The sequence below is a fragment of the Dreissena polymorpha genome, chromosome 3 (genome assembly GCF_020536995.1).
Source record: "Dreissena polymorpha isolate Duluth1 chromosome 3, UMN_Dpol_1.0, whole genome shotgun sequence".
Lineage (NCBI taxonomy): Eukaryota > Metazoa > Mollusca > Bivalvia > Myida > Dreissenidae > Dreissena > Dreissena polymorpha.
Window position 1 is genome coordinate 133,888,561 of NC_068357.1, and position 12,381 is coordinate 133,900,941.

The following is a 12,381-nucleotide window of genomic DNA, read 5'->3' on the forward strand; positions in this document are numbered from 1 at the left end:
TGCGTGTTTCCTAGGATACTGGTTTTCATTTTCTGCAATCAAACAATGTGCACATTTTATTTCAATTGTCAAACGCGTACAATTTTTCGGACTGTCGTTTTAGGATACATTATTTTTCGTCCATTATAATTTATTTTTGAAGCTCCTTATAGACAAAATATAATGACGAATACACATGCGGTGATACGGTTTATAATATTTCGAATTGTATTCACACGAAATTGCAATTGGAAAGACTATAAAACAAGAACAATTAGTAAGGAATCTGGGTGGGTGGAGCGCTCTGCCTTTATTCCTGTTGGGTTCCTACGGCTGCGGCTCCAAGACCCACGGCCTAATTTTCAGGATTTCAAATTTGGTACAATCGACACCACTATTAAATGTAACATGTATAAAATAAATGTGTACTTTGACAAGTACCATTTATATATATAATAATTATTTCTATATTGAAAACAGCATGTTATTTTATGATATGTGAAAATGCCATTGTTGTCATTAAAAGAAATATAAACAAGTTGATAGTATATATTATTATTTTAAAACGAGTTTTCGCGCGCCGAAAAACCTAAACTGATTGGCTCAAAGAAATTTTGGGCCAGCGCTAGCCCTGTATCATAATTAAAACCTTCTTATATGGACACGAAAATTGCCATGGTAAAAAAATTGAATTGATAATCATTTGAAGAATTACATTGTAAATCAAGAACTAAAATAAGAAATGAACTAAAACGTTAGTTTCAGCGATGGGTAACAACAGAAAATATGTAAAAAACCTGCCAAAATGCCACATATTATTTTGACTGTAATTTTATTTCACAATTTAATCAATATACGTGAAGTTTAGGAAAAACAATTAAATAATGTATGTCCATGCTTTATGAATATCAATCTTGGTGAAGATCAGATTGAAAAATAATGGCCATGAAGAGCAAAGACACATAAAAACCATTTCAGGCAATTTAAGGGCCCATACTCCTCTATCCATGAGGTGGCTTGCTTGTTTATCATATCTAGCCACTCTATTCATGAGGTGGCTTGCTTGTTTATCATATCTAGCCAATCATTTTAAGTTTGATGATGATCTGATGAAAAAAGTTTAACATAGAGAGAAAAAAACAATGATGTCTGTACTGAGCAACAACAGTTAACAAATAGATAACGCCAATTTGAATGGGGGGAATAATTGAGAAGTCCAAGTATGCTTTTTGTACTTTTAAAAGCAATTTTGTGAATTGATGTGTATGCACTATTGGCAAGTTATGTAAGTAAGGTACACAACATGTATATTTTATATTCTAAGATAGATAATAATCATAGCATGTAATAACACTATGACATGATGAAGTGGGAAACAAATGAATGTCCTCAGTTTAAATTAATCAGATTTTTACATTTATGGATATTAAATTAATAAAGTCCTGATTTGAAAATATTTTGGCTTAAAAAGGATTGAGACTATAAGACATATTATAATTATTTTCTTTAAAAATTGAATATTTAGCTTTCTTTAGCAGTGCCTATGAACATTTTCTCCTGTTATAATTTATCCTGAAAATGTATATCAATAAAATTTCATAGAAACCAAGGACAAAAACATATTAAAATATGACTCATTATAATGAAATAGTGACAAAATATTCTATAGCGTGTGTACAAATACATCCACCCCCTTTCTACGGTGCACAATGTTTCACACAAAGCAAATAACATTGTCAACCACTTCTCACACTCATACCATTCTTACCTTCAGAGATGTTCGCAGAGTTGCGCATGTGAATCTTAGAGTCGGACTTTCGGGCAAAGTTGGGCAACGAACACGTTCTGAAAAATAATTAAGCATGGAATTGTCAATAAGTTTTTTTAAATAAAATGTTGATTTTGTTATATTTGTCCTTACCTTTATTATTTATTTTTTAAGGGAGACCATAATATACCCGGTAATAGTACATTCAATTTTACTATGGTTACATTTTAATGAATTACGTAGATTCACATTTAATGGTGTGTTATACTTAAAAGATTTATAAACATTAATTGACATGTCACTTCCAAAAATCATAAATTATCATGAAAATCATTATGAAAACAACTTTTATAAACCCGTGCAAAACATGCATTTCATAACAAAGATAAGATAATGTGTCAATAACAACATGGACAGTACCACAAAGTGTTACACTGCACATATTTTCTATTTCAGATGCAGTTGGTTCACTCTCAACCTGTACAAAGTGTTCTCTCTAAAACACAAAGCAGCTAGATCAACCCAGAAAACAACCATAGGCAACCAATATAAAATAGCCAAAAATGTATTAAATACTGAAATTTCTTGCAACAATAGACCCTAAATCTGTAAACTGAATGCTTTTTTACTCAACAGTGTTATCACTTATCATAAATACTGATACTCTTAATAATGTACTTCTAGGTAAGCCCCAACCTCTAGGCCTCTGCATGTGTCTCCCACTCCTGATTATTGCTACCTACAATGCTCTTATTTGGCCACCCAGTCCCAACAGTTAGATGATGCAAGTCAGAGACCATCAGCCAACTTAATTCAGTCTGGACTCTGTTGGAACAGTTGGCACAAAAATAGGAGTCAAAGTCGGGAATGTTTGACTGAGGCTTATGGTACAATTACATTGTGACAGACCCCTATGCAACACACAAACACATAATCGACAGCAATTCAGATTATAAAAAATACCTTGAATGTGAATAGACCATTATGTCACAATATTTTGCTATCTCCCACCAAAAATATTATTTTGTTGATTTTCTTAAATAGAATCTTGTCACATACATTTGTACCAAAACAGTTAAACAAAATAATAATTTATTAAAAATACACAAAATGAGAAACTGTTAATTCAAACACAGCAGGTGCAAACTTGCATATAAACAAAGAAGAAATTAAATAATACATTATTCTGCAATGACTATGGGCAGAGCTAAGTAACACATTCTAAGGATCCGCTTGAAAATAACACTTCAGCTAAAATATTTTCCGCAAGTGTGAAAATTGTATGTTTTTATAAATGAAGGTCTCACCCAAAAATACTATGAACATATGCTGTGGTCCATCAATTCAGACTTGATTAAACCAGCACAATTAAAATAAATATCATAAAATACATCCAAAACATGAGCCTTCAGTTCATTCATATACATCATTCTGAAGATCCATAAAAAATGATCTTGTAGAAAACGTTTGCAAGGTCATGTTCTTAGTTGTTCTTAATGGTGCATTAATAACTTTATTCACTGCTCATTTTAAAAATGATTATTGTTGTTGATTTTGTTTAAACTCACATCAATTAGTGTATGATGACAATGTATGCATCAATTAGCCTCTTTCTCAATATGCAATATTTTGCATCTAGTTAATGCAAGGGACTTAGAGTTTATAAAGAATTAAGAGGTAGTACAATAATCCACGAAACAGCTGTAGCAGATGATTGTGGGCAAAGTTTCTTAGGAAATATTATGTAGCATTTAAGACATATTAGGATACTTAGTTTGTTTAAAGTTGTGTTAGAATCAAAATAATACTTATAGGTCATAATTAGATGTTGAATAACCCAGCTTTCCAAGTATCTTAAAAACTCCTGGTAAGCAAAGCATGCTGAGTTAATCTTATAACAAATTGATTTCAAAAGAAAATATAACTCTTTTCCCTAATTATCAAGGCCAAATAAGGAAATAAGTTTTTTAAGAAATGCACATAATATTGATAATCATACTTCATAATTAAAAGTATACAGATAAAAAGGATTCTCACACAAAATTTGACAAACAAATACAAAGTTCTTGAATAAAGTCAGGAAAAACATTGCATTTAGACAAAAAGCAAAGAATTAGTTACAGTTTTCAAGAACAATTCATGTCATTACATCCATACACAATTTTGTATCAGTGAAACAACACCAACAAGAATAGTTTTCCTTGTTGGATGACTAACTAAAAATATCCATGTTTTTTGAAGGTTAGCAAAATGTAATGTTTTTAAAATTTATTCAATTATAGTTTTTTTCAATTTTGATATAAATCTTCTTTTGAAACATTAACTAGTTCTAGATCATAATCTACAACAAAAACCCATTACATAAATATGTGTATTTAGAGTGATGAATATCGAAGTTTTTTTTAGATTTCACATATCATCTTTTCACAGCAAGATGATGTCATTGTTATCATTAGCTCAGCAGACTGGCCTTTCATGGCATGATCACATCACATTATCAAACATGAATTAAAACAACAAATATTTTTGCACAATTAACACCTTTGCTTTTTGTCTTTCTACTCTGAAAGTGGGTCAAGAGGATATGAAACAAAAATTAATCTGAAAAAGGCTCACATTTCGTCTAACTTTATTCCATGTAAATGTTTTATGAAGCTTTCTATGCTATACCTGAAAAGAGCTTAAAGCTGAATATATCTGGATATTGATTGGCAATTTTATCAGAATCTTTTATGTTTGGAAAAAAAATGTATGTGAAGTAAATATGATTCAAGGAAATCTTAAACAAGAAAACTAATCACAACATAGAGATTTATAACCAGAGAAATTTGAACAAATTTCCACTTTATCTTTACCATCTTATTGCATGATACTTAATAGTAGAACTTGAAACATAATTATTTTTAATGATCAGACTCCTAAAATGTATCATTAGTGTTAAGAACATAAATTACACACACTTAAATTGACATACACTGACATAAGAAAACAGATATTGTAAGTTAATGCTGTTATACTAGAGGTTCCAATCCAATTATTTTCAGTGACAAGAATTGTCTAAGTGAGCTTAGTTCTGGTAAAACAGGGCCAGTTTAGCGTTTGCTGCCCACACAGGCTTAACAGGGATGTCATTTTCCGCTTTTATGATATTTTTTGTTTAAAGAAAATTTCTTCTTAGCAAAAATCCAGTTTAGGCCGAAAGTATCGCCCCTGATTAGCCTGTGCGGATTGAACAGGCTTATCTGGCATGACACTTTCCGTACATGCATTAAACCCCCTTTTCTCAGAGTGCAGTGCATATATCATGAGATTTAACCCTTTGCATGCTGGGAAATTTGTCGTCTGCTAAAATGTCGTCTGCTAAATTTCTAAATTTAGCATTTTCGTCGATTTTTTTCAAAGAATATCATCAGAAGAGCAAACAGTTTCGATCCTGATGAGACCCCACATTCTGTGGCGTCTCATCTGGATCCAAACTGTTTGCAAAGGCCTTCAAAATTTGGTTCCCGCACTGAAAGGGTTAAACTTCATATGCAGTATATTTATATAGTATTTCCCACCACTGATATTAGTTACACTATATACGTGATACATCCAACAGCCTATACAGGTTCAATTTAATATGTGGTTTATCTAGCAGCCTAACTGGGTTACCCTAATATCAGGGGTGTGATTGGGGAGGTTGTGATTGTCCGAGGGGAGAACAATTATGTAAATGATTTTTGACAACACGATATGCATAACAAAGAATTAGACCCCCTTGAACGGACTTATCAATAGACATTAAATTGAACTTAACATGAAGATGAATTTCTAAAAACCTTTTAAACTTCACAATCTAGCCATTTTAATTTTACAGTATTCAAAGGGAGTCAATTCCTTGATGCTCGTCATTTTGTCATCCATTTTCAAAGACCAATTTTGATAATAACATCAGGAAACTAGAGCTTTGTCACAGATGTGACGTATACCTCCACATGCTGTATTGACACAGAATATTTTGCATGCTGTCTTCACAAAACAAGAGAAGCTAATTTATGGCGATTTTTTAAGAAGTATTATGCCATTATCATTTATAGCCATTTTGACCTTTGAACTTTTGAATTCTTTTGCATGACATGCCGTCCAATGACTGTGAACAAAATTAATGTACAGTCATTTTAAAATCTCACTTTTGAACTCCAAGTGTGACTTTGACCCTGGAGATATCGACATAATTCTTTTGCATGACACACTGTCCAATGATTGTGAACAAATGTACCGTGTAATTAATGTTAAAATCTCACAATGAATGACATAGTTATGGCCCGAACAAGATCGTTTATGGCCATTTTTGAACTTTGAACTCCAAGTGTGACCTTGACCTTGGAGATATTGACGTCATTCTTGCACATGACACACCGTCAAATGATGGTGAACAAATGTGCCAACTGATTTTAAAATCTCACAATGAATGACATAGTTATGGCAGTGGACAAGCTCATTTACGGCCATTTTTGACCTTTGAACTCAAAGTGTGACCTTGACCTTGGAGATATCAACGTAATTCTTTCACATGAAACACCGCCTAATGATGGTGAACAAATGTGCCAAAAGATTTTTAAGTTTCACAATAAATGACAAAGTTATGGCCGGCACAAGCTCATGACCTTTGAACTCCAAGTGTGACCTTGACCTTGTAGATATCGACGTACTTCTTTCGCATGACACACCAACCCATGATGGTGAACAAATGCATCAATTCATTTTAAAATCTTACAATAAATGACATAGTTATGGTCCAGACAAACTTTCAGTTTAAAACGCACTGAGTGACCCCGTGACCTAGTTTTTGACCCGGCATGACCCATAGTCAAACTTGACCTAGACATCACCTAGATACAGCTTCATACCAAGTTTGGTGAAGATCAGATGAAATTTTCGGGACAGACCGACCGACAAAGTGACTCCTATATAGCCCCCATTACTAATGGTTATGGGGGTATAACAACAGCAAATGACATGGCTCTTAACAAAAAATGTTTTTATACGAGCAGATAAAGCTGCCAGTGTGATATCCAGACAGGGGTCAAAATCTGATTTTTGGGAAAGCTTATGAAATATGCAGCAGAATCGGTCATACCTAACGGCCTCACCCCTTTTTAAAAACAAATTTGAATGAATCTCATATATTGCCCTTGAGTCAATCGAATCTGAGGAAAAATCTCACCTATGAAATATGCTGCAAATCTAACAACTTATAAGAACTATACTGTAAATATTGTAATGGCCAGTGGTATGCAGGTTACCTCTGGAAGTCTGGTTCCTTTCTCTTAATATCCTCACTCGCACTGTAGGCCTCGTTCTGACAACGACCACTGCAACATCACATATAAAATTGGGAATTATTTTGCTTAACAATTCTAAATATAATACATTATATTGATTAAGAAAAAGCAAAGTTAAAGGGCAATCATTAGATGATCAGTTTTACAAGAAACAAGATGACCTACCGCCCTAAGATGCTCACCTGAGACAAAAAAGATCCAAACTAATAGGAAAATGAAGTGATCACAAGGTTTCAAATTTTATTGTGATCAATTTCTCTGCTTTCAGTAAGTTCTGACTAAAGGCATCAATTTCTTTGTACCAGTATTTCAATTCACCCTTTTAAGCAAGGAATGATTTAGGAAAAGCCAAGAGAATGTCTCCAGTGATCTATCTTAATGATTGCAAATAGTAACAAGGATATCAGTAAAACTGATGGATGCTCCCCGATGATGCTTTGTCGATATATGGTTTGTGTGGAAAAAAAGTGTGACCTTGAGAAAATCTATCATAAGCCTCAGTGACCTTGACCCCAGTGACCTCAAACCTCATCAAAAAGGTAGAGGTCCATGCAAGGTACCTACATCCCAAATATATAAGAGATCGATCAAATATTGAAGGCGCTATGAGAAACTGTAACCAAAGTGTGACCTTGAGAAAATCTATTATTAGCCTCAGTGACCTTGACCCCAGTGACCTCAAACCTCATCAAAAGGTAGAGGTCCATGCAAGGTAATAAATGCCAAATATGTGAGAGATCGGTAAAATATTTAAGACGCTATGAGAAACTGTCACCAAATTGTGACGGAAAAATCTATTTTTAGCCTTCGTGACCTTGACCCCAGAAGACCTAAAACCTCATCAAAAGGTAGAGGTCCATGCAAGGTACCTACATGCCAAATATGTAAGAGAACGGTAAAATATGGAAGGCACTATGAGAAACTGTAAAAAAAATTGTGACGGAAAAATCTATTATTAGCCTCTGTGACCTTGACCCCAGTGACCTCAAACATCATCACAAGGTTTAGGTCAATGCAAGGTACCAACATGCCAAATATGTAAGAGATCGGTTAAATATTGAAGGCGCAATGAGAAACGGTAACAAAAGTGTGACGGAAGTAAGTAAGAAACCCTAAACTGGCAACTATATGCTCCACATATATATACATTAAATATATATATATATAAAATTGTGACGGAAAAATCTATTATTAGCCTCCGTGACCTTGACCCCAGTGACCTCAAACATCATCATAAGGTTTAGGTCCATGCAAGGTACCAACATGCCAAATATGTAAGAGATCGGTTAAATATTGAAGGCACAATGAGAAACGGTAACAAAAGTGTGACGGAAGTAAGTAAGAAACCCTAAACTGGCAACTATATGCTCCACATTTATATATATATATATATATACTAATACATAGTGCCAGTTACGCGGTCTCTGTAGTTTTCAGACTATACTTACGAGGTCAATATAAAAAATGGGGTCTGTATACAACCCCGTGTTCTAGGCACCTTTAATTACTATGAGGGGGGTGTAGGGGAAGTAATGCAATCAAATGTCACAATAAGGTCTTAAATCGAAAACCACAATCACGTCTAAAATTGAAATTTTATATACCTCGCAATTAATTTAGCTATATATTTCCTTGTATAAGACGTTAAATAAATGACGTATTTATATATAATAATACATTAGGTACCCCTATATACCTTAATTCGTGTTGATATCGGATAAAAAAAGGGTATGGAGATACATGTGTTTAAAGTGGGAACCCCATGACCTATTTTTAAATCAGAGACCCCGTAACTGGCCATATGTGAGAATGTATTAAGTGATCATTTTATTGATTTCAAACAGCACATATTGAGGGAATTCTTCAGTGATCTATTTAACTGTTCCTAATATGCAATTATTTAGGGAACTCTTTCATAGATATATATCCTACTTAAAGGCTCTCTAAAGGTGAAGATCCGTAATTATTTATCGATTTTTAAATATTTTTTTCGTATTTTATATATAAAGGTTATCAAAAATCAATATAAATATGCTATTGGACATTACCATAAAAATATGAGCAATACAACTTGTTTTGAGCTCAAAATACAGTGTCCTCCAAGTCAATTGTGTTACAAACAATCAGTTTATTTACATCGCTGTTTACTCGGGAAAGTGAAAGTGACTCAGGTCACCAAAAATATATCGTTGATTTTCAATGTTTTCCGGTATCACACACAAAGTATGTCTCTTCTAATAATGGTCAAAACGTTCATAGTGATCTAATTAGTTACTTTTTGCTGGTAAAATGTTTTTTAAAATAGAATCAAAAGTGAATGTTCTTTTGGCTATTTTTAGCATACGTCACTGCTTTGGGGCTACACATTACGTTAGTTGCAAAGTTGTAAACGTTTCTTCCAATTATGAATCGGGTATATCTTCAATACTTATTGACAATGTTGCACCTCAGCTGTGTTATTAGCATTTTTTTTATGCAAGAGTAACTGAAATCCGCTAAAAATTAGACAAGTTTATATGCATAATAATTGGATTTGTCACCTTTATAGGGCCTTTAAACAGCTGTATTCATTACACAATGGCATAGTGACATACCTGAATCTGAACTTTGACCCTCTGGAAAATAGGCTGCCCCCTGATCTGACCTTGGGAGAGTTAAAGGAAGTCTGTAATCTGAAAATAAAAGAGGATTGTGAATGACATGACAAATGTGAAACACTTCATTTCAACTAGATGGCAAAGGCTTCTTAATGATAAGATTAACCCTTTGCATGCTGGGAAATTTATCGTCTGCTAAAATGTTGTCTGCTTAATTTCTACAATTAGCATTTCTTCCATTTTTTTTTCAAAAAAATACTATCAGAATAGCAAACAGTTTGGATCCAGATGAGACGCCACGTTTTGTGGCGTCTCATCTGTATCCAAACTGTTTGCAAAGGCCTTCAAAATTCGGTTCCCCCACTGAAAGAGTTGCGACATTTACTGAAATGTTATTACTGAGATTATTGTTTAAGGACAAGCAAAACAGATAATAATAAATATTGGTAACAAATATGGAGCTAAATGGGGTAAAACAACATTTAATGTGTCACAGACACTGTGAGACACAGATACCCTGAAATCATATATTTGGACATCATCAAGATGATCTCTTAGTAGACAAAATGACAAATGGCCATTATGCGGTCAAAACTTTTATCTGACATAATTCTTAACAAATTTAGGTCAATCAGCCATGAAAGTTTGATTAAAGAGAAGATGAAAACGCATAATTTTTTACTATTTTGTGGAAAAACTACAAAGGGACATAATTCTGTTCAACTTATTGTTGCCAGAATTCTTGTATTTAAGATCATGTACACATAAAGGTGATTCAACTGTGAACAGATCAATCAAGTAGTTAAAAAGGAATTGAAAACAGAAGCTTTAGGAAACATATATGAACGCATTGTTGGTAAAGTGAAATGTAAAATGCTTCCGACTCCATGAAGGCACACAAAGAACTGTTCTCAATATATAACATCATTTGCTAAAATTGCTGATACTTCATTGTCTAAGCTTTCATCGTCAGCCATTAAAGGATCAAACCTTAGACGTGTAGTGCTATACATGTACATCTCTAACTCCTATAACAAAATGATGTGAAAGAAATACATGTTTTGTGTACAAAAATGAATAATGAATTATGATCTTTTAACACAATAACAAACAAGATATGTGTTTGTCAGAAACACTATGTCCCATTCTGCGCCGCTTTGAAGCTATATATTTGACCTTTGACCTTGAAGGATGACCTTCACCTTCACCTTTCACAACTCAAAATGTGCAGGTCCATGAGATACACATGCATGTCAAACATGAAGTTGCGATCTTCAATATTGCAAAAGTAATTGCAAAATGTTAAAGTTGGAGCAAACAAACAATAAAACCAACCAACCAACCAACAGACAGGGCAAAAACTATAGTGGTTGGGGACATAAAAAGTCAAGTATTAATTTTATTTAGTCCATAAACCTGGGTAATAACAAAAAGGTGAACATTTATTTAGTGAAACCATACAGATTAATTAATTGCTTCTCTTCGTATAAGATTGCACTAGGCCCAGGCTGTCGTGCTAGCGGTAAGTGTGAAGACTAAAGAATTTCACGTTTTTGTACGCATGTACGGTACACAAGACTGAAGAAATGAATATTTTGTGTACGCACGTGAAGAAGAACTGCTGCTCGACGGCACATTTCCACAGGTACTTGCAGGCCGCCACAGTGATGCACTTGTATCCGATGGGCTGGTGCTTCTGGTAACAACAACAACACAAGTAAAAGATACCTCTACAGTACGAGTCTTGCAAAAAAGGAATGTTTTGTCATATGCAGCTAGCATAGCTACAAACCAGCTTTGCATTTGCGCAGTCTGTACAGGAGCTACCATCTGGGCTTTAACCCTTTGCATGCTGGGAAATTTGTCGTCTGCTAAAATGTCGTCTGCTGAATTTCTAAAATAAGCATTTTCTTCATTTTTTTTCAAAGAATACTATCAGAATAGCAAACAGTTTGGATCCTGATGAGACGCCATGTTCTGTGGCGTCTCATTGTATCCAAACTGTTTGCAAAGGCCTTCAGAATTTGGTTCCAGCTCTGAAAGAGTTTAAGTAATGCAGTGTTTCATGGTCTGGTTAGTTGACATTATGACTCATCGGAGTATACGGACGAACAGGCATAACTGGAGCTACACTATTTTGAAATATCATTTGGCAAATTTACAAATGACGCAACTAGTATGTCATACAGTGACAGTAAAAGTCCATAATTATATTAGTCTATTAACAAGAGATGTGTTTGTCAGAAACACAATGCCCCCTATTGGGCCGCTTAGAAGCCATAAATTTGACCTTTGACCTTGAAGGATGACCTTGACCTTTCACCAATCAAAATGTGCAGCTCCATGAGATACACACGCATGCCAAATATCAAGTTGCTATCTTCAATATTCAAAAAGTTACGACCAAACTTTAATGAAGGTTAAAGTTTTAGGAAAGAAAAATACAATGACATTTGACCTTTGACCTTGAAGGATGACCTTGACTATTCACCACTCAAAATGTGCAGGTCCGTGAGATACACATGCATGCCAAATATGAAGTTGCTATCTTCAATATTGCAAAGTTATCAAACTTTAACCAAGGTTAAAATTTTGGGACACACACAATGAATGATTGAATAAAAGACAGACAGACAGGCCAAAAGCAATATACCACGGATCTTTCAATCCAGGGGCATACTAAACATAGGGATTGTAACAAATTTATCAA

At 34.0% G+C, this 12,381-nt stretch overlaps 1 protein-coding gene across 4 annotated transcripts in view; it reads right to left on the minus strand.

Annotated features, from left to right (window-relative positions):
• The window catches only part of LOC127871535 (FERM domain-containing protein 5-like), a 104,134-nt gene that overhangs the window by 12,735 nt on the left and 79,018 nt on the right, over positions 1-12,381 (minus strand). For all 4 annotated transcript variants that reach the window (XM_052414564.1, XM_052414565.1, XM_052414567.1 and 1 more), the window contains 4 exons: positions 11,279-11,367; positions 9,669-9,746; positions 7,036-7,104; positions 1,748-1,824 (listed from right to left, as the gene is read on the minus strand). In XM_052414564.1, the coding sequence (XP_052270524.1) occupies positions 1,748-1,824; positions 7,036-7,104; positions 9,669-9,746; positions 11,279-11,367 (313 nt within the window). The remainder of the gene's footprint in view (positions 1-1,747; positions 1,825-7,035; positions 7,105-9,668; positions 9,747-11,278; positions 11,368-12,381) is intronic.